Genomic DNA, 21,865 nt, shown 5'->3' on the forward strand with positions numbered 1-21,865 from the left:
AAAACTGAAAAATGTTGGACTTCAGTATTGATTTCACAAAGAATAGAATGCTATTTAAATATTTTTATGAATTTGATATTATATCCAGTTTTATTTTAGAGCATTTTATGTAACAAAACATTACATGTATTTATTTTCTTTTTTATAGTTAATATAAAAATCACAAAACTGGCTAGGAATATTACATATTAAATATGAGGAAATTGACATACAACGAATTTTAATGTAAATTCCTTTTCTTGTGATAGCAATATTGAAATGATTTTAAATAGCACAAAGTGCTAAAAAGGATCTATAAAGGTTTCTTGTTTTTAAAATCACTTTACATGCTCAGTTACAAATTAAATACCAAGATTCTTTATGTTTGAATAAGTATACATGTATTTGACTCGGGGTGGAATACCGTGTGAAAAGCAGAAAAATAAAAAGCCTATATTCTTTTGGGACTGGCCCACAGACTAAGGTATCAGATAAGGCTACAGGTCTAAAAAGTAGGTATGGTTTGTAAATTGACATTTAAATCAACATCATCTAAGGTAACTTGCTAAATAGGAAGTGATCATACACATTATTCTTAACAAATTTGTAAATTTACCTAGAGTGGCTTATGCAGATATTTCTACATCAGATATACCTTTGACTGAAGGTATTGGATATTGAAATAATTATGGAGAAAATGTGTTACATTTTCATTAGTTTTTAAGCTTTTAGCAAGAGTAAGTTTAGGCTATTTGTAGAGAATTCCTTAGCTTATGCAATGTATTATTTTTTTTCCTGGCTTCTTGAAAACCTACCTGTCTTACTCCTTCCTTTAAAAGTCCCTCTACCTGGGGTGCCTGGGTAGCTCAGTGGGTTAAGCCTCTGCCTCTGGCTCAGGTCATGGTCTCAGGGTCTGGGTCTCTGCTTAGTGGGGAGCCTGCTTCCCCCTCTCTCTGCCTGCCTCTTTGCCTACTTGTGATCTCTCTCTGTCTGTCAAATAAATAACTAAAACCTTCAAAAAAAAAAAAGTACCTCTACCTACCATCTGCCATCTACAAATCTCTTATCACTCTCCCATAATCAATGCCGACTTCAGTACCCGATTTCATTCTTACCATATGTCATTGATTTAACTGTCAATGGGAATGGACTAATACTCTGGTCTGGACTCAGTTTTGATCCCTCAAGTCGAATGACCTTCCATTCCACTTCTGTTATTCATCTCTAGCTGTACGGTGGGTGCTCATACTTAGAAGCACTCCATCTCTGAACTCTTATGCTCAGATACCCACTCTCTGGCCCTATTCCTCCTCTATCCTGACAAAACCCTCACTCTCTTCGTACCACTATTCATGAGTATTACCTTCAGCCCTTCCAGTTTCTCAGTTATCTTTCAGTCTATCTTCTATATTTCCAATGAATCCCACAAACACACAGATTAATATCACTACAGATTTTTAATTTCCTTTTTAAAAAAGACTTTATGTATTTATTTGAGAGATAGAGTGAGAGAGAAAGAGAACATGAGCAGCGGGGCAGATGCTTACCCGACTGATACACCCAGGTGCCCCCGATTTTTAATTTTCACCTTCACCTGCTCCTCAGCACTGTTGACCTGTCTCCAGCAGCTCCTGCAAATTTCCCACAGATACTACTTGAAAACTTCAAAATCCTAAAGCCTGTTATCATACTTTCCATAGTTGACCCCCTTCCTCTCATAGCAGATGATTTATCTCACCTATTCTTACCTTTGTCCCCTCCCTCCACCTACACTCTAGGTCCATCCCAGTCCCTCACTCCTCAGGAAACTCACAGTATCTTTTCCTTATTTCTACCCATCTGGCTGCTCACATCAATAACTGGCATCGCCATTTTCACTTCTCATTCTCACAGCCTTTCCAGTCCATCAGGTCTCCTTTATTCTCTCAAGTTCATGCACTTCTCTTTCTTCATGGGCAGACCTACCTTCCTTGTTCTCATCCACACTGCCTGGGCTACCCGAAAGGTCTATGAACCAATCCCTCTGCTGCTGTTCTCGCTTTGCCTACTGCCTGTCCCTCTCCTCAGACCATTCTCAGCAGTTACTTAGGTGTACATAGGATCTTTTTGTATCTAAAGTCCTTCAGTGTCTCTTTTTACCCTTAGGAGATAAAAGACTCATCCTTCTGGAGCGTGGTACTGAACCACTTATTCAAGCAGGGCCTCATATCTTATGTTTCTGCAGTGCTGAATTACTAGGATTTTTGTATTCACTATTGCTTCATTTCTGTATGCCTTTGCACATATCCTTCTTCCTGCAAGGAATATCCCTAAGTTGGTAAACTCCTTTTTATCCTTGAAAATTCTACTCAGGCGGTACCTCCTCTTGGAACCCTTCCATGATCATCCTTCTTTCTGTCACCCCCAATATAATTCTTTCTTTCCTTGTACTACTTCTGTTCCAAGTATATACTTCTAACTACTTCATATACTACCGTTTATTTTATTAGTTTATAGGTACTCTTTTAAAAAAATGATTTATTTTAGAGAGGAGAGCATGAAGGAGAGAGAGAATCTCAAGCAGGCCCCCACAGAGCACAGAGTCAAACCAGGGATTCGATCTTACCACCCTGAGACCATGACCTAAGCCAGACACTTAACTGACTGAGCCACCCAGCACCCCTACTTGATAGGTACTCTCAAGACTATCATTCTCCTCTTGCTGGTTGTTCCTCAGTCATACTGTCTTATTTCAGTTTGTCTTTGTATCCTCAGTGCCTGGCACCTAACAGGCACAGGTCTTCAAAACTTTTTTCCCCCTGAGCTAAGCTGAATAGAACCAAGTCTCTATTATGGTTTTTTAATGACTTGTTCTAATGATTATATGTCTGTGTGCATCTGTATGTATTCTCCATAAAATGGTTTGTAAATGTGGAATAAGTGAATGAGAGACAGACTACTGGCAGGAGGCTAGTAAGGAGATCATTTGGTAAACACTAGACAATGCCGCCTCCAGCTTTTCCCAACTCCTCAGGCTTTCAGTAGCACCAATCAGGCACACACACGCCCTGGGAGAGCCTTTATAGGAACAATTAGCTTCTAGAATTGTAATTTACTGTTTGTGAATCTGTACCGTCAAAGACACTACATTTCGTGAGAGCAGGTAACCTGTTTATGTGTGTTACTTGTGCTTTGGGTTTTATTAACTTAAAGGTAGGTACTGTGAAGGTCAAATAAGATATGAAAATATAATGGTAACAAAAACCTCTACTTAATAAAAGACCCATTTAACTGTGAATTATCCTTCTTCGGATTCCTATTTCCGTTCTTGCTTTTCCTCAATCCATTCTCCAAATCTTTCTTTAAACCAAAGTAAGTATTTACTTAGAATGAGAGAATGGCATCCTGTTACAAATTTTAAAAAGCTGACAAGTACCAGCTATTAAAAAAATCCATAAAAGTATTTTAATTAACTGCCTGAACCACCCTATTTTTCCCTGTATTTGTACTTTTATGTATTTTGATTGCCTCTTTATCTGACAATTTTATAATGCATTTCCTTTGTGAGAGTAAATAATTTGGTATTTTCTGCAGCATAGCTAATCAAAATTTATTTTTTATTATTGAAAATTTAGAAAAGTTAATTTTAATCATAGGTTATTTAGTCATGTCAGTTTTTAGTGTATTGCTAAGTTGGGGAAACCTGTTGACTTTCTTATATGAGCTTGATGATTTTAGAGCATTTTAAGCTTTTCTTGATCAGTGTGACTAACCTTAAATATTCTTGAAAGTACTTGCTAACTAGTCAAGCTGCTGTTGAAGTGTATGATGAGCTCTAGATTATCCTTTGTAGATGCCAGTATCTCTTGTCAACAAGAAATTTGCCAAACTTCCAATGTATTTATATGATTCATTCTTCTTCAATTGATTACTAAAAAGTTTTGGAGTCTACTACCTCTGTCTAAAATTTACCTCTTCCTCTAAATGGATTATTGATTTTAGTTTGGTCTAAAATTTTTTTCTTCAAACTTTTTTGTCACAATAGTTTCTGTTGATTTCATATAGTAATCTATACAAAATAATTGTATAATGTATATGTAATTGTATATGTTATATTGTTAAAATTTTTAAAAAGATTTTATTTATTTGACAGGGAGATACAGCAAGAAAGGGAACACAGGCAGGGGGAGTGGGAGAGGGAGAAGCAGGCTTCCTGCCAAGAAGGTTACCCGAGTTTTCTTGTTCGAGAGACCACCAAGGAAAAAGCACTGATGCAATCACACGAGGGTTTATTTGACAAACTTAAGCTTGGGCCCAAGTATACCCAACGCAGCGGAGTAGGGACTTGGACCTGAGCTTAGTTAAGGCAGGGCTATTTATGGGTTCCTGTTACTAAAGCAGAGTGGGGGTCTCTGGAACTAAAGTAGGGTGGGGCTCCTTAGAACTAAAGTAAAGTAGGGGAAAGTTCAGCCCTTGGGCACAGGGGTCAGAGATGGCTGTACTTATGCTAAGGCTAAAGACTGAGGTGGGATGGCCTTAATTTTTCTCGGCCTCCACAAAGGGAGTACGGGGGCACCTGGATGGCTCAGTGGGTTAAAGCCTCTGCCTTCAGCTAGGGTCATGATCCCAGGGTCCTGACCCGAATCCAGCTCTCTGCCCAGCAGGGAGCCTGCCTCCCTGTCAACCCCCTCTCTCTGCTTGCCTCTGCCTACTTGTGGTCTCTGTCAAATGAATAAATTAAAAAAAAAAAAACCCTTAAAAAAAAAAGGAGTACGATGTGGGGCTCAATCCCAGGACCCTGGGATCATGACCTGAGCCGAAGGCAGATGCTTAACAACTGAGCCACCCAGGTGCCCCTAAATGTTTTCTTGAAGAAGAAAACTTATATTTTGACTAGATTGATGAGAACTGAAACCTACACTTACAATTTTCTACATCTGGGGGTTGGAAGGATTTATTGACTCCATTGTTCACAGACTTCTGGTGCTCCGTGCCATAGGACATACCAGGTGTGGTGTTGTCTGGGGATAGGAATGTTCCTGGAAGTCATTTCTACATTAAATAACTTAACTATGCATGAAAGTAATTCTGAAACCACACCTTTTAAAATGGTAAATCCTATCATGTTACTGCCCCACTGTCCCATTGCTCTTACAGTAAAATTCAACCTGCCTACTGGAGCCTTGTATGATTTTCACTTTTCCCATCTCTCCAAACTCATCTTTTATAGTCTCTTCTTGCTTTCTCTTGCCTAGCCATACTGATCTCATGTCAGTTTCTGAGTTTTGCAAACTCTGTTTTTCTTGTTCCAGGGCATTAAGATTTCTTCTGCTTAACTCGACATTTTTTCCCTATTATGCATGTGTTTTAAGGTGTACTTAGATGATCCCTTTTCAGAGAGGCATTCCTTCTTTAGTTATCACATTCTAGACAAACTTTCTATGCCTTTACATAGCATCCTTTGGAGGTTACTTGTCTTTTAAGTTCTCTAAATACTTCTTTCCAGAATGCACAAATTTTCTCAATCAGCATCCCTTGCCTAATGTTCCATTTTGTCTGTTATGGGCCCATGACATGTGTGTGTATGTGTATAGGTCTGTATATGTATGGGTATATATTTTCTGAATTTATAAAATAGCTGATGAGAGTCCCACTCTGAATTCATCATTTCCAACTCTTACACTACCAGCTATTCACTTGTTTGCCCAACTCAGAAACTCAAGAGTTACGTAGATTCTCAGTCACCCCTTCCATCCAATCTGTCACCAAACTGTGGATTTCACTGCGGCAACGTCGCTCAGATCTTCATTCCCTGTATGACATAATTTCTGACTGGAGTTACTGCAAATGCCTCCAAGGAAGCCGCTTTGCAGCCTCTCTCATCTTGCTCTACCTCCCTGCCCTCAAAATATGCCCACCAGGGGCTCCTGGGTGGCTCAGTGGGTTAAAGCTTCTGCCTTCAGCCTGGGTCCTGGGATCGAGCCCCGCATCGGGCTCTCTGCTCAGCAGGGAGCCTGCTTCCTCCTCTCTCTCTGCCTGCCTCTCTGCCTACTTGTGGTCTCTGTCTGTCAAATAAATAAATAAAATATTTAAAAGAAAATCTGCCCACCATACTGCTGTCAGAATGATCTTTCAAATATTCAAAAAGACAAACTATGAAAAATTTAGGACCTAATTCGCGTCCACGGCTCCTGTGGTCGTTTCCCCGCTATCGGTTCCCTAACTCCAGCGACCCCACACCAGACAAGCCATCTTTTCCTTAGTGCTTCCTCCTTCCGGGCTTTCTTGCCCCTGCCAAATGCAACACACCAGCCGGGCTCTGCTCTGAAAACGACCCCCCAGGCCCAAGGGTCTGTTTAGGCATCCCTTGTCCTGGGCTGCCAACTTGCACCTGTGCCTCCACCACAGTCCTTAGCACAGCCTACCGGACTGCCCCTAGCTCAGGCTCCCAGCGGGTTTTGAGCCCTGTGATGGCAGGACTATCCTGTTCTCCCGTGTAGCGCCCCCATGTCCCCGCAGCCTACAGCTGGCACCCACACGGGACTCTCCCAGAACAGAGAAAACGTGAATGAAAGAAAAAGGGTGAAGACTGAAAATTAAGGATTCGGATGGAGTTGCTTCAACTAATCTTGATCTTTGGGGACGGCGGTCTGAGGTAAGTATTCCTGCCTGGTGACCGTTTCTGAGAGCCGGCATCCCAGCACGGACCGGGCGCCTCAGCGTCGGGCACAGCCGCCCGCCCCGTCGGGGCCGGCCGGCCGCTCTGACGCGGGCGGCACTCAGTCGTCAGCACGCGGGCAGCCTCGCTCACAGAGGCGGCCTCGCTCACAGTCGCTGCCTGGAGCCCGCCGCTCGCCCTCCCCGTCCCGGGCAAGCACGGCCGCCGACTGGGGTCCCGAAGGCTGTTCATGCGGGCGTGCCCAGTACCGGGCGAGCCTGCCAGCACCTGGGAGAGGCCATCCCCGGTCTCCTCCGCACGCCGCGCGGCTGCCCGAAGCCCCGCGCCGCTCCCGCGCGCCCAGTACGCCCTGGGAAGCGCGCGCGCTACCGGCTTAACGGTTCTGGCCCCGCGGGGCTGCGGCCGCGCTCGAGGCCAGCCACCCGAGGCCCCGCCCCGCGCCCGCCTCGCACCCCTCGGAGCCACCGTCGGCCCCGCCCCCGCCATCCCCGCAGCCCTCGGCCTCGAGCAGACGCGCGGCGGGAGCCGTTCCCCGACGGGCAGCGGGGCGCTGGGTCGCCGCGTTTGGGCTGAGCGCGGCGACGCTGCTGCCCCGAAATCCTCCCCGATCTTGAGGCGGTAAGTGGTTGGGGAGGATAAGCCGAACAGGGAGGGCAGAAGTCGGGCCCGGGTGTGAGGAGGCGGTGGGCGCCGTCTCTGAGGTCGGGCGCCGGGAAAGTTGTGAGGGAGGGGGCACCTGGGGTCGGGCGGGGCAGATCAGGCTGGGCCCTCAGGTGGGTGGTAGAGTGTGAGGGAGCGAGCGCGTCGAGAAGAAAGGGTGGTGACTGACGGCTGTGGGAACGCCCGGCGAGGGGCAAGTGGCCCGAGGGAGAGGTACTCCGCTGAGGGCGAATTAAAACGAAAAACCTAAACTCCAGAGAAAGCTAAGTACACAGCGCCCTCTGTCCCAGGACCCGGTCCTTGAAGACGTTTTGTCCCTCATCCCCTGGCACCGTCACTACTAATTTCGGGCAGATTTTTTCCCCCTTGACATTATTGTAGTTGTTTTTATTAATAAAATAAACAGCAAATTAATAATTAGTTAGATGAAATTATATTCAATAGGAAAGAAAACCCGGCAGGAAAAAAAGTGCCAAGAAACCACATATGGTTAATTCACAGAGGAAAATCGAATGGTTCCTGAAAGTATATGAAGACATACCGCATAATTTCTGTGTAAAGATATGCCATTAAAAAAACCGAGATGTAGTTGACATGTAACAGCCTCAGGTTGACAACATGATGATTCAGTATTTGTGTCAAAAGGTTTAATTGCTGATAATTTAGGCAAAGTTGCAGAAAAGGACAGTTACATTAGTTACATATCTACAAGAGCCCATTATCTGGGCAGTTTTATCCTACTTAAATGGTCAGTTTTGTTTCTATTGAAAGATACCCTACGGAGAGGAATACAAATTTTTTGATCAGTTGTGAAGAGAGAAGGCATGAAATGGAAAATATTATGGAACATTCTCTCCTCTTAAAACTTCTTGATAGTTTAGTTTTAACTTTTCCTGAATGTGGTAGCCTGATATGTGGAGTATAAAATATCTTTTTATTCACCTAAGTCACAATTGGTTTAACTCTTACTCCCCTGTATTTCCTTTATATTACTTTTCGTCTGTCAGTTTCATCAGTGTGTGCTGTTTACTTGCGAGCGGCTTGTGGTTTCAAGGAATCCTAATTCTGTTTGATATTTTGAAGTTGAAAATTGAGATTAAATCCTATCTGATTATCATATGGGAAACATACATGAAGTAGATGAAAACATGGTCTTTTCACTTCTCAGAGTATTTAATTTTATATGATTTTATTTCTTTTAATTTTAATTCCAGTGTAATGTGCAGTGTTATATTAGTTTCAGGTGTATCCTATAGTGATTCAGCAGTTCCATATAGTACTCATTGTTCATCAAGATAAGTGTGCTCTTAATCCCCTTCACCTATTTCTCTCATCCCCTTCAGTCATCTCCCCTCTAGTATCCACTTGTTTGTTCGCTACAGTTAGGAGTCTTTTTTTCCCCCCTTTAACTTTTGTTCCTTTGTTTCTTAAATTCCACACATTAGTGAAATTTGTCTGACTGGCTTATTTTGCTTAGCATTATACTCTAGATCCATCCATGTTGTTGCAAGTGGCAGAACTCCATTCTTTTTTATGGCTTAATATTCCAATATACCTATTTGTGTGTGTATATATAGATATATGTGCATATATACAGCTATAAACATGTATGTATATATCCTTCATCTATATGATTTTTTTTAAAGATTTTATTTATTTGAGAGATAGACAGAATGAGAGAGTGAGAGGTCATGAGAGGGGAGAAGGTCAGAGGGAGAAGCAGACTCTTGGTGGAGTGGGAGCCTGATGTGGGACTAGATCCCAGGACTCCAGGATCATGACCTGAGCCAAAGGCAATTGCTCAACCTACTGTGCTACCCAGGTGCCTTCTTCTTCTTCTTCTTCTCCTTCTCCTTGTTCTTGTTCTTCTTCTTTTTTTTAAATATTGACTTATTTGAGAGAGAAAGCGTGTGCGGGTGTGGGGGGGCAGAGAGCGAGGGAGAGAGAGTATCTCCAGCAGACACCCCGCTGAGTGTGGAGCCTAAGTCAGGGCTGATCCCAGGACACTGAGATCCTGACCTGAGCCAAAATCAAGAGTGGGACACTTAACCGATTGAGCCACCCAGGTGCCCCTGGTCTTATTTCTTAATTGCAGCAAAACCATCAGCATTGTCTAAAGAAATGTAGAATTTAAGTTGGAAATTTTAAGTATAGTATCCAGCTTCTAAATACAGTACTTGGTATGTATGTTTCTTATTTTGTGACCCATGATAAGTAGGGCACTGTACCATGTCTGCAGAATGAGGAAAGCATAGTAATCTTATAATTTATTTAATATTCTAAGAAAAATGATAAATTGAGGAAATAGAAATTATTAGTACATATCAATTTATTCAGCAAGTCTTTATATATAAATGTCCCTTCTCATAATTGATTTAAAAAAATCCATTAAGCAATAGAATACTAGAGAGTCAGATGTCTTTCATTTTACTGACTAGAGTTTCTTTTACTGATTAGAGAGTTGGAAGTCTTTCTTTCACTTAACAAACATGCAAGTTAGAGACAAGGACATGACCTTTTTTTCTTCATTTTACCAAATACCAAATACCATGCGAACTTGAGAATCTCTCTTATTTTTCTGAGTATTAGGTTTCACATCTATAAGGTTACTAATAATGATTCTCTACGTATGGCTCAAAATTAAGTGAAATATCTGTAAAGAATTTAGCATGTAATAGGACCTAAAAAATTGAGTTTGAATTAAAAAAGAATAGTATATATTGTGTAGTAAGATTATGACCCAACTGGTCAGTATCTGTGCTTATTATCCCATTATACTATATTTTAGAAAATTCTAGATAAATTTATAATTTCTAAATTGGTTGATCTTTAGGGTTCATACTTAGTTTGATTTTTTTTTTAAACAGAAAAAGAACCCAAGATATTGTTAAGTATTGCTAGATGTAGAATAGCAAAGCTTCCTCACTAAAGCTTCCTGACGTGTGGATCAATATTCTATTCATAGCAGTTGTCCTTTTAGGATGATTTGTTAAATATATGTAAACTTTGAAAAAAACTTTATTCAATAGCTCTCAGCATGAATTATTAGAATTAAATTTTTGAGACATTGGATCGAAATGTTATTTAAAAAATATTTATACTACAGAGCTGTGTATTCATAGTTTAAAAGACAACTCCATGATTGGCCCATTACTTATTATCCATTGTCATAAGTAAGATTCTTTTTCTTTTGCAAGTGTTGTCCTTTGTAACAGTTGATGCCATAAATACCTACCCTAGGTCATTCTAGTAGCTTCAAAGGAAACTTTTGGAGATCTACATTGCATGAGTGAGGCAGGTATTAGAGTTTAAAATTAAAAGTTATTTTGTATAGTGATTTTGTAGTTCAGTTAAATCTTTACTGTTTTTAACCTAAACTAAGAATTAGGCTTTGGTTTGTGGATCCTGTCCTTCATAAGTTATGAGTCTATGGATCAGTTTTACAGTGATACTTACTGTAAATACTTGCATCTTCTGTTAATAACACTGTAACATGATACTGTTGTATACTGTGTATCCCATACTTATTCCCTATAATATCAGTGTCTTTATGCAGGCATAAGTTTACTTAAAAAAATATTAAATAGAATACTATATGGCATTATCGTTTCTCATTTCTTTAACTTATATGAATTTATCTGGAGCTCTTGCTTAGTTTTCCTACTATATATTGAAAGAGTGGGTGATACTAAAAGATCTTTTATTTTTTGTTTATGTACTTATGTTGCAAAACCACATAATAGTTCTTTAACTCCCCAACTCTTGAAAATCCCTAGTTTGAATACTGTGGATTTGCATTGCTCAGCAACTGGAAAGGACTTTACAACCTATCAACTAAATTTCAGCTGAGCAATGAAAAATAAGAAAGTGTGTGCCACAGTACTCTATTGTATTCTGATTCATTAGTTTCATATGGGAAACAGGATGGAAAGTTACTACATACTAGTATTAGGGTTCTAATTATAACGTTTAGGATAAACATTAACACAATATTAGATTGCTTTTTGGTCCTTATTTAAAATTTTTCCTTCCACATAGAAAATATTCAATATTTGTCTGAAATACTTTTTTTTTGCTACATATACTTATAACTTTTCTGTTTCTTACTATATCAAATTTGTATTGCCAACAAGTACAGACAGCATTAGTTTTGTTTAGAAGTTTGTTAATAGCCGTGTTGAAATACCAGTTAAAAGACACATTACAAAACTTGATAGGTATTAATTTGGAATACTGGCTGGCTTATCTCCAAACTTTAGGAAAAAGTAACTATTTTGTGTTTAGTTATCAGTGCTAACTTTGAGAGGTTGTTGAAAAATTTATGATTTTACATTTTAATTATGTCCAGAGGCATTTTTTAAATAGAAGAAAGCATGTCTTTGGAGCTAAAAGAGAGTTATTAACTCTATTCTTTACTTAGGGAAACAGTTATTTAGGGTAATAATCTGCTTAAAAATCATATGGTTACAATTGCTTCTGAATGAGCGGATACAAAGTCAGATGGAATTTTACTTTAGGCTTTGTCTTAATATGCATAATAATTTGGAAGGCTGTGTCCTATTCATGCACCAGAAGATTTAGTTATATTTAAGAGGTATTTAAATTTATAGATTGATTTAGTAAAACTAATTATGTTGCAGGTACTAGCACACAAAGATAAATAAGATCTAGTTCTTTTTTAGACTCAACTAACTCAGTCTAATCATATGGGCATGTAATATATATTTACTGTGATAAATAATAAATAAAATACAGTAGGGGTAGTGGAAGAAGAAAGATAAGAATATAAATTATTATTGTTATTATTATTTTACTGTCAGCTATCTGTTAGGAACTATAAAGTTTCCAATGAACTACTTTATTTTCCATTACTATTGAGACATGAGGATATTTTTTCCAAGGAAATAACAGGAACTTGACCGTGGTCTTGAAAGATGAATAACATTAGAGGAGAAGAGCAGCAGGGAGAGGGAAGGAACTCCAGGATGTATAAATACATGGTGAGACAAAATACCACGTATGAATTCAACAATCTATTAAACACCCACAGTGTTCTAGGCACTGTGCTAGACACTGGAGATACACCTGTGTGAGAAAACTGTAATTTAGTGGTCAGATGATAGGTAATTGCAACTAGTGCAGTAAGAACTACATTGGAAGAGGATAGACACAGGGATGTTTTGTGAGCACATAAGGGTACTTAACCAGAACCTGTTCAGGTCTGCCTGGGTGTGAGGTAGAAAAAGGTTGGACAAGATTCTTAATTCTTAGTGGCCAGAAGCATGGAGATGGACATGCCGTCACTTCCTTGATTCAGGACCTTGGGCAAGTTACCTAATTTCTCCAAGCCTTAGATCTAAAATTAGGATTATAAAAAAAAAATACAGCTAACATTTATTAAGCTCTTAATATGTACCAGGCACTGTGCTAATGCTTTATACATATATCTTGCTTAGTCTTCACATCAAACCTAGGAGATAGATGCTATTGTTTTCCATAGTTACATCACTAGGTGCTGAAACCATAACATGAACCCACGTAGGCCAACTTGAGACCTGAACTCTAACTCTTAATTGGGCCTAATTGATAGAGTTGTTCTGAATCTTAAATAATGTAACTTAGATAAATGATTTACTCTGCATGACAATGTAGATGTTGGCTTCTGTTTCTGTTATGAATAATCCAGGATATAATAGGAACTGAAGTTTTTATTTATTTATTTAAAAAAAGATTTTATTTATTCATTTGACAGATAGAGATCACAAGTAGGCAGAGAGGCAGGCAGAGAGAGAGGTAGAAGCAGGCTTCCCGCTGAGCAGAGAGGCCGATGCAGGGCTCGATCCCAGGACCCTGAGATCATGACCTGAGCCGAAGGCAGAGGCTTTAACCCACTGAGCCACCCAGGCGCCCCAGGAACTGAAGTTTTTAAAGCAGATGTTGTGTAAAGAGATCATAGTTTGGAGAGGAAGAGGTTATATTCACCCATTTGTTCAGCAAATGCTTGTATTACACCTACTTTGGATCCAGTCTGGGTACTGTGTTAGTTGCCAGGGAAATAGGGTGAATGAAAATATTGTTCCTCACTTAAAGAATCCGCTCTTCGCTTTTAAGTATAAAAGACAAATCAGTCATTATAATATAGTACAATATTCTTTAATGCCATGATACAGGCATATTCACTGTGTCCCATGAAAATAGGGCGAGAAGGGAGAATTTGAATCAGGCTGCGTGATCGGTGAGTTGAATTAAGAACTACTGTGGAACCAAGAAAGTAGTGGTGAGAAAGAAGAAAATAGATTTGAGAAATATTTTGGAAATAGAATGGACAGGAATTAGAGACTAATTATAGTATGGAGGCTCTTAATTTAGATCTTATTTAACCAAAGGTGGTCTGAGAGAGTTGAAGGCTTTATAAGGAATACCAGAGGTGAGAACATCTTTGGAGTCAAAGTAATGAATTTAATTTTGGATATCTTGAATTTGAGGTGTTTGTGATAAGATGTAAATGGAAATATTTTAAAAAATAGAATTGGAATTTGAGAGGTAGATGCTAAATGTATGGATTCGGGTGTATTTGTCATGTAGATCGGTAGCTGAAATCATCAGAATAATTGAGGTCAGGGAAGATCAAAGCCAAATTTGGAAGGATTCCTAAATTTAACTGGAGAAAAGAAGAGGAATAAGCCAAGGAAGTTAGAAGAGGTAGTCAAAGAAATAGGAAACAAACCAAAAGAAAAGTCAGGAAAGTTATGAGAGGAAAATGTTTCAAAAGAGGGAATGTTCCATTGTGACAGATGGTGTAAAGAGGTCTAAGGTTTCCACCTTAACTTATAAAATAAATTACCTTCAAATGAATGTTGTGGTTGTATGTGTGTGTGTGTGTGTGTGTATGTATGTATATAAAAACATCTTGATCATCTTGTTGAAAAGATAAGATACATTTTTTCTTCCTAAAGTATGGAACCTCAAGGTCTTTGTGATAATGGAAACCAAAAAATTGATTGGTAAACCGCTTCAACCAGCAAGACCTGTTCGTCATCTGACTTCTCCCCCTGGTGAGTAATCTAGGGTACATATCTTTAAATATTAATTGTTTAATGGCTAAGTAGTATTTGAAAAACTAAATAATAAATGAAGTAATTGTTTATGGTGGGTAAGAAATAATGAAAACTAATGATCTTGTTTGTTTGAAAAATTTAAAAACCAAAGAGAAAGACTCTTAATAGTCTATGAGTCTACCTAGTCTATCAGACTAACAAATGTAGGAAGAATAGCTCTTGCCTCCGAACAACTTTGTATACTTTTTTTAATGTCTCATTTTTATGGTTAACTGCTTCTGCTTAGAATGATACTCTCAATACAAATTGTGCCCTGAAATTATGCTCACTGCAGAGCAATCCTGCTGGAGAATTAACCTTTAAAAATAATTCCTAACAGCATATAAATGAATGAATACAAACAAAACAATGGTTACAGATTAGGGCTTTGCTAGGACATAGGGTCTCACTTTTCAGGAAATTTAAACAAAAATTTCTAAAATTAAAGATTTTTCTTTTGCCTGTTAAACTATTATTTTGGACATATTTTTGGAATACTTTTTCCTTTATTGGAATTTATTTTTTTCATTGTTGCCAGAATGGCTTCTGTATTTTAACTTAGGTATACTGTATTTTAACTTATTTTTTTCATTGTTGCCAGAATGGCCTCTGTATTTTAACTTAGGTATGTGTGTGTGTGTGTATGTGTGTGTGTGTGTGTGTATATATATATATATATATATATATCCTAAATGTTAATGTATATATCTCCTAAATATTACTATATATAATATTATATATAATATATATAATATTGTCACCATCCTATTAAAATACTCTTTATTCCATGTGTTCAACTGAGTAACTGACTTCTTAGAAAAAGGAAAAAAAATTTCATGTGTTCAGCTGAGTAATTGACTTCTTCAAAAAAGATGCAAAGATGAAGCAGAAAAGATAGAAATGATACCAGTTCCTCATTTTTCTATTTGTTCTCCTCTTACAAGGGAGATTGTCTCTGCTTTGGTTGTGTTTCCTCTGAAAAATGGCTGTGACTTAGTACTGACAAATGATATTAAGGATCTTCTGGACCATAGCTTTAACTGTGTTGATGCCAGCTCCTTCTGGTGTGCTGAAGAAGCAGTAGTTTTGGGTCAGGTCACAGATTTTCTCCTAAAGGGAAGGGTATAAGGCCATTGGCCACAGCTCCTTTCTGTGACCAGCCTTTTTATAGCACCCGTTACTCCCTTATCTATACAGATTCAGTTTTTCATTGATTCTAAGTCTTTTATAGAGGGTAAAGGTAGTGGACCTGCCTCTCATTTAATTATATCCTCCTAAGATCCAGATAGAATTATTTACTTTTTAAAAATAAAATTTATTTATGTATTTTAGAGAGAGAAAGACCAAGCTCGACTCATGAGATCATGACCTGAGCTGAAACCACAAGTTGGACACTGAAGCAAATGAGCCACCCAGGCACCCCAATATTATTTCCTTTTGGAAATTCCTTTTGTCTTCTATATCACAAAGCCCACTCTGCTCTCCCCTAATATCTTCGCTGTACCCCTCATATTTGTTTTTATTATAGTAATTTCTTATGAGCTTGTCTTTTAAAATAGACCATGAACTCTTATAAAACTCGCTGAACTCTTTTTACACTTACAACCCATCCCCTAACACAGTGGCCGATATTCCTTAGTGTTTAATAAATATTTGTTAAGCAAATGAATTATCAGAAAACAGTTCAAAACAGTACCTGGAATATCCTGGATAGTTAAGGGTTTTAGATGGTTGTATATCATTTATTGAAATAATGGATATTTAAATTAGTTTTCTTTTTTTTTTCCCTTCTACCAGGAGCAGTATTCCCTTTCAACTTTCAGAATGAATATTCATGCAACACTCAATGCTTACAAAGTGGAGTTAGCAGAGTAAGTCCTAGAAATTATAATAAAATGAAACATTACAGACTGGAAAGTAACATTTGTTAGATGGTGCTGTGCTAAGTACTGTGCTAGGTATTTTATGTACTTCTTAAAAAGTTATGTTGTATTTCAAGAATATATTGAAGGAAATTATGACTGTTGCCCAACATTTGCAAATCTAAACATTTTGCTTTATTTATTTTAGAAAATGTTAAAGAGGGGTAACTGGTGGCTCAGTTGGTTTAGCATCCAACACTTGATTTCAGCTCAGGTCATGATCTCAGGGTTGTGAGAAAAGATTTTCTCTCTTCCTTTCCCTCTGCCCCTCCTCCCCCAAAATGTTAAAGAAGAAACCTAACATATATTTCAAAACTCCTGTTTATCCTTCCACTAACCCATTTTCTTCTCATCCTCCACTTCTTACCCCCTACATGGTATATGAAAATAGTGTTCATTGTGCAATGGAATCCTATTTCCTGCCATCGCCACGTGTTGCATTAAATGTGTGCAGTAAGTCTCGTCCCAGAGATGGGCCCAGAAAGGGGGTGGCTGGCCCGACGGGCACACAGCCACATGCCAAGTTTTTGATAGGAAGATGAGCTTTAGCCCCAGCCCTGCGATTGCCCAGCCCTGTGACCTTACATGAGTGATTTCTTTTATTTCTCAAAGCCTTAGTTTCCTCACCTGAAAATGGGGCTGATAGCTGTCTTTCTCACAGGAAGGTGTTAGGAGGAGATAGCAGTGAGTCAGTGCTTCCAAAATCTTAGCACTGTGTCTGGCATGTAGTAAGTGCTTGCTCCATACATCATACAACAGTTTTCCTGGCTGTGCCTGTGGACAGTGCCCCTCCACCATCCTGTTTTCTTCTCACTTTCCTCCTTACCCTCCTCAAATTATTCTCAATTTGTTACTGTTTCCAAGAATGTGTTAGTACTTTTGCTACAACAAATAGAATTGTTTTAACTGCTTTATAATTTTCGTTGATTTGTTCTATTGTTTTTTTGGTTTCTATTTCATTGATTTCTGCTCTGATCTTTATGATTTCTCTTCTCCTGCTGGGCTTAGGGTTTCTTTCTTGTTCTTTCTCCAGCTCCTTTAGGTGTAGGGTTAGGTTGTGTACCTGAGACCTTTCTTGTTTCTTGAGAAAGGCTTGTACCGCTATATATTTTCCTCTCAGGACTGCCTTTGTTGTGTCCCACAGATTTTGAACCGTTGTATTTTCATTATCATTTGTTTCCATGATTTTTTTCAATTCTTCTTTAATTTCCCGGTTGACCCATTCATTCTTTAGAAGGATACTGTTTAGTCTCCATGTATAATTTTATATATATAGTATTATACCCACATGTGTTTTTGCCATTATTTCTGCATTTGGGTTTATATTTTAAATTTTCTAATATAATTTTTCAACTAAGTAAAATAATCAAAATTTAAAGTTGAAAACATATAAAATGGCATTTGGTGACAAATTTCGCTGCAATCTCTACCCCCTAGTCACCAGCTTCCTCTGATCAGAACTAACCATTGTACTAGTTTCTCACCTAGATCCTTCCAGAAATAGATTCTGCATGCAGAAGCATTACTATGTTCATAATAAGTAGAATATTAGGCAACTTTTAAAATGAATAAAGCTGTTCTATATGTGCTGATAAAAAAACTCTTTATATATTAATATACCATATTTTTTATTTCATTTTCTGTTGGTGGGGTTGGTACTTGTTTCTATTTTATAATAAATGCTACAGTGCACATCCATAAATATGTTATATCTTATACATGTTTGAGAGGTTCTCTGCATTATAAAACTGAAGTAGAAGTAGTAAGTTAACAGGTAATCTTATCTTCAATGTTAATATTTTTTGCTAATTTACTCTCCAAAGTAATTTGTATGAGCAATGCAGGAGAGGTCTGATTTTTCTACATCCTTGCCTTATTATTGTCAGATTTCAATATTTTGTCTTGTTTATTTAATTAATTTATTTTTTAAAAAAGATTTTATTTATTTATTTATTTGACAGATGCAGCGAGACAGGGAACACAAGCAGGGGGAGCGGGAGAGGGAGAATTAGGCTTCCTGCTGAGCAGGGAGCCTCATGCAGGTCTTGATCCCAGGAGCCAGGGATCATGACCTGAGCTGAAGGCAGAGGCTTAATGACTGACCCACCCAGGCAGCTCACATTTTGTCTTGTTTAATGGATAAGAACTTATATCTTTAAAGATTTTTAATTATTTATTTGAGAGAGGGAGTGAGTATGAGTGAGCATGAGTGGGGGGAGGGGCATAGGGAGAAGCAGTCTCCCTGCTGAACAGGGAGCCTCACATGGGGCTGGATCCCAGGACCCTGATATCATGACCTGAGACGAAGGCAGACACTTACTGACTGAGCCACCCGGGAGCCCCTGAGAAATCATATCTTTTTGTGGGTTTTCATTTTTATTTTTCTGTTACTTGTGAAGTAACAGAAAAATAAAAACTTTCATCTTTAATTTGGCCATTTGGATCTTCTCTTTTTCTGAATTGTCAATTCATATCATTTGCCCATTTTTCTTGGGTTGTCTTTCTTTTTGGTTTATATGCCTTTAAACTATATTTTGGATTTTAATTATTTTTCTCGTATGCAGAGCAAATATTTTCTTTCCTGAGAATGCGGTCTATGATAGAATTGTCTCTTTTTGTGGTGTTTTTGTTCAGAAGTTTTAAATCTTAAGGTAGTCATATTGTCAGTGGTTTTTTATTTTATGATTTCACTTTTTGTGTCATTGTTTGCTAAGTCTTCTCATTGTTAATATCAAAAGATATTTTCCTACATATGTGTTCAGGTATAGTCTACTTGAAATTGATTTCTTTTGTATGATATGAGATAGAAATCTAATTTTTTTCATGTAGGTGGCCAATTCTCAAGTATAATTCATTGCATAATCTATTATTTCCATAAAGATGTATGACATCTTTATAATAACTTTTCATGTACATAGGGTCCTTTTTTAGGCTCTTTATTCTGTTCCATTGATCTAATTGCATGTGTTTGTGTCAGTACCATGGTATCTTAATTAGTCTTGCTTTATATTAATTTTTTATAAGTCATTGTAATGTTTTGTTTCATTCTATCAGCTAGTATGTCCCTTAATAAGTAATGTTTATAACTCTCTTTGGAGCCATTGACCTTCTTCAGAAATCTTTATGTGTAAAAAAACCATATATTTACATTGCAAATTTGATAGAGGAAAAACCAAACATATAATTAAACTTACTCCTAAACTTCAAATTTTGTCTGCTGCTTCAGTTATAATGCAAAAGCTACCAGAACCTATATCAGAGTTGCTACAAATATGCTGGATACTTTTTACTAACTATATATTTTTTAAGTTAACTTTATTAAAATATAGCTTGTAGTAAAATGAACCCATTTTTTCAATGAGTTTTGACAAATATATACCTTACGTAACCAATCCCATAATGGAGATATAGAACATTTTTATCTTCCCCCAAAGTGCCCTTATAACCTTTGCATTCGTTCATCATCCATTCTTCCACTAACCCCTAATGCTCCCTCCTGCTTCAGACATTCACTGATCTGCTTTCTTTAACTGTAAATTAGTTTTGACTATTCTAGAATGTCATGTAAATGAAATATACATACTGGGTATTATGAATAATGCTGCTTTGGATGATTGTGTTCAAGTTTGTTTGTGAACATTCACCCAATACACAGGAATGGAACTGATGGGTTTTATGAGGAGTTTGTTTAGCTTCTAAGAAACTGCCAAAATGTTTTTCAAGGGGGTTGTGCTGTCTTATATTCCCATCAGTGGTATGTGCCAGTTCTGGTTGCTTCATAGCCTACCAATTTTTAGCCATTTTGGTATGTGAATGTTAGTATCTAATTATATTTTAAATTTGCATTTTCTTAATGATTAATGAGATTGAGCATCTTATCATTGATTGAGCTTATATTCTATTTGTATTTTTCTTTTTTGCTTTTTTTGTGAAGTGTCTTAAAATATTTTGCATATTTTTGATATTTGGGTTGTTTACTTTGGGTTATTTGATTTTGGGTCTTTTGGGTTCATTGAATTGTGAGAGTACTGAAAATCAGTATACATGTGTGAGTTTATTTCTAAACTCAATTATGCTTTATTGATTTATGTCTTTTCCCCCCAACTTTATTGAGATACAGGTCACATGTAACTAAGATGTACAGTGTGATGACTTGATAAGTTTATATGTTGCAAAATGTTTACCACAATGGATTTAGTTAAAGTATTCTTCATTTCACATAATTACCTTTTGTTGTTACGGCAAGAGCATTTAAGATTTTTTTCCTAGCAATTTTCAGTTAAACAATACAGTATTGTTAACTATATTCACCACACTACATAAGTCTCCTATATGTCCATCTTTTGTCAACATCACATTTTACAGACTGCTGTAGCTTTATGATGTCTTAATATAAGATAGTGAACATTCACTAACTTTAGTTTTTTTTCCTAATTTTTCTCAGCTGTCTAGGTCTTTTGTATTTCCATATAAATTTTAAATGAGCTTGTCAATTTCTACAAAAAGTCTACTGGAATTTTGAGTCTAAAGATTAATTTGAGAAGAATCAGCATCTTAAAGATACTGAGTCTTCTGATTCATGAACACAGCATATCTTTCCATTTTGTTGTATTTTCTAGCATAGGGGTCTTGAACATCTTTTGTCAAATTTATAAGCAGTTCATATTTTTTGATACTATTGTAAGTGGTATGTTTTGTAAATTTCAAATTCCACATGGTGGCTGGTAGGATACAGAAATAGTATTGGCTTTTGTATATCAATTTTGTTAAATTCACTTTTAGATCTGATGGTTTTTTTGGTAGAATCTTTCCTCCCATTCATGTTCTATTATAGGAATAATTTTTCTGTAGCTTGTACTATAAATATATAATGCATTGTTATTTTTGCTTTCACACATTATCTTTTAAAATAGCTTAAGAAATAGAATGAGTTTTATTTTACCTTTGTTTACTAGTGCTCTTAACTTCTTTGTATAAATCCATGTTTCTGTTTGATATTATCTTCCCTCTTCTGAATAACTTCTTTTAACCTCTGTTTTTTTATTACTACCTCATAAAAAATACTTGAAAACTTTGACTTAAAACAATAACTTCTTACTCTCTTTCATGGCTCTCTGTGTTGACTAAGCTCAGGTGGCCTTTTTCTAAGTTCAGTAATGTGGTTGCAGTCAGGTAGCATCTAGGATTGTAGTCATTTAAAGTCTTGACTTGATGGCCAAATGTCTTACTTATATGGCTGGCAGTTGATGCTGACTGTTGGCTTAGGATTTAGCTGCTTCAGCGGAATGGAAGGAACACCTAACACCTACAAATGATCTTTCCAAGTGGCCTGCGCTTTTAACAGCTTCATGTCTGGATTTCATGACTAGTGTTCTAAAAGATAAAAGGTGGAAGCTGTGAGATTTTTAAGGCCTGGAGATCAGTTAAGTGTCATGTCTGCCGTATTAGATCAGTCTGAGCAGTCACAGAACTTGTTCAGATTCAAGGGGAGGAGATAAAGAATTTACCTGTTGATGGGGGAGGAATGTCAAGATTTAGTAGCCATCTTT

General features: G+C 37.6%; 1 protein-coding gene across 3 annotated transcripts in view; it reads left to right on the top strand.

Moving 5' to 3' along the window:
• The first annotated feature begins 6,046 nt into the window (after nucleotides 1-6,046).
• Nucleotides 6,047-21,865, top strand: part of CUNH8orf88 (chromosome unknown C8orf88 homolog) — a 35,772-nt gene continuing 19,953 nt past the window's right edge. Inside the window, exons 1-3 of one of the 3 annotated variants that reach the window (XM_013064572.2) lie at nucleotides 7,134-7,255; nucleotides 14,254-14,352; nucleotides 16,192-16,265. In XM_013064572.2, coding sequence (XP_012920026.1) covers nucleotides 14,280-14,352; nucleotides 16,192-16,265 — 147 coding nt within the window. In that variant the 5' untranslated portion in view covers nucleotides 7,134-7,255; nucleotides 14,254-14,279. Of the gene's footprint in view, nucleotides 7,256-12,198; nucleotides 13,011-14,253; nucleotides 14,353-16,191; nucleotides 16,266-21,865 lie in introns of those variants that run through there. The other 2 variants (XM_013064571.2, XR_001182129.2) reach the window with 2 other exon arrangements.

The sequence above is a fragment of the Mustela putorius genome, unplaced genomic scaffold (assembly GCF_011764305.1).
Source record: "Mustela putorius furo isolate JIRA1106 unplaced genomic scaffold, ASM1176430v1.1 tig00003846_pilon_pilon_pilon, whole genome shotgun sequence".
NCBI classification, from domain to species: domain Eukaryota; kingdom Metazoa; phylum Chordata; class Mammalia; order Carnivora; family Mustelidae; genus Mustela; species Mustela putorius.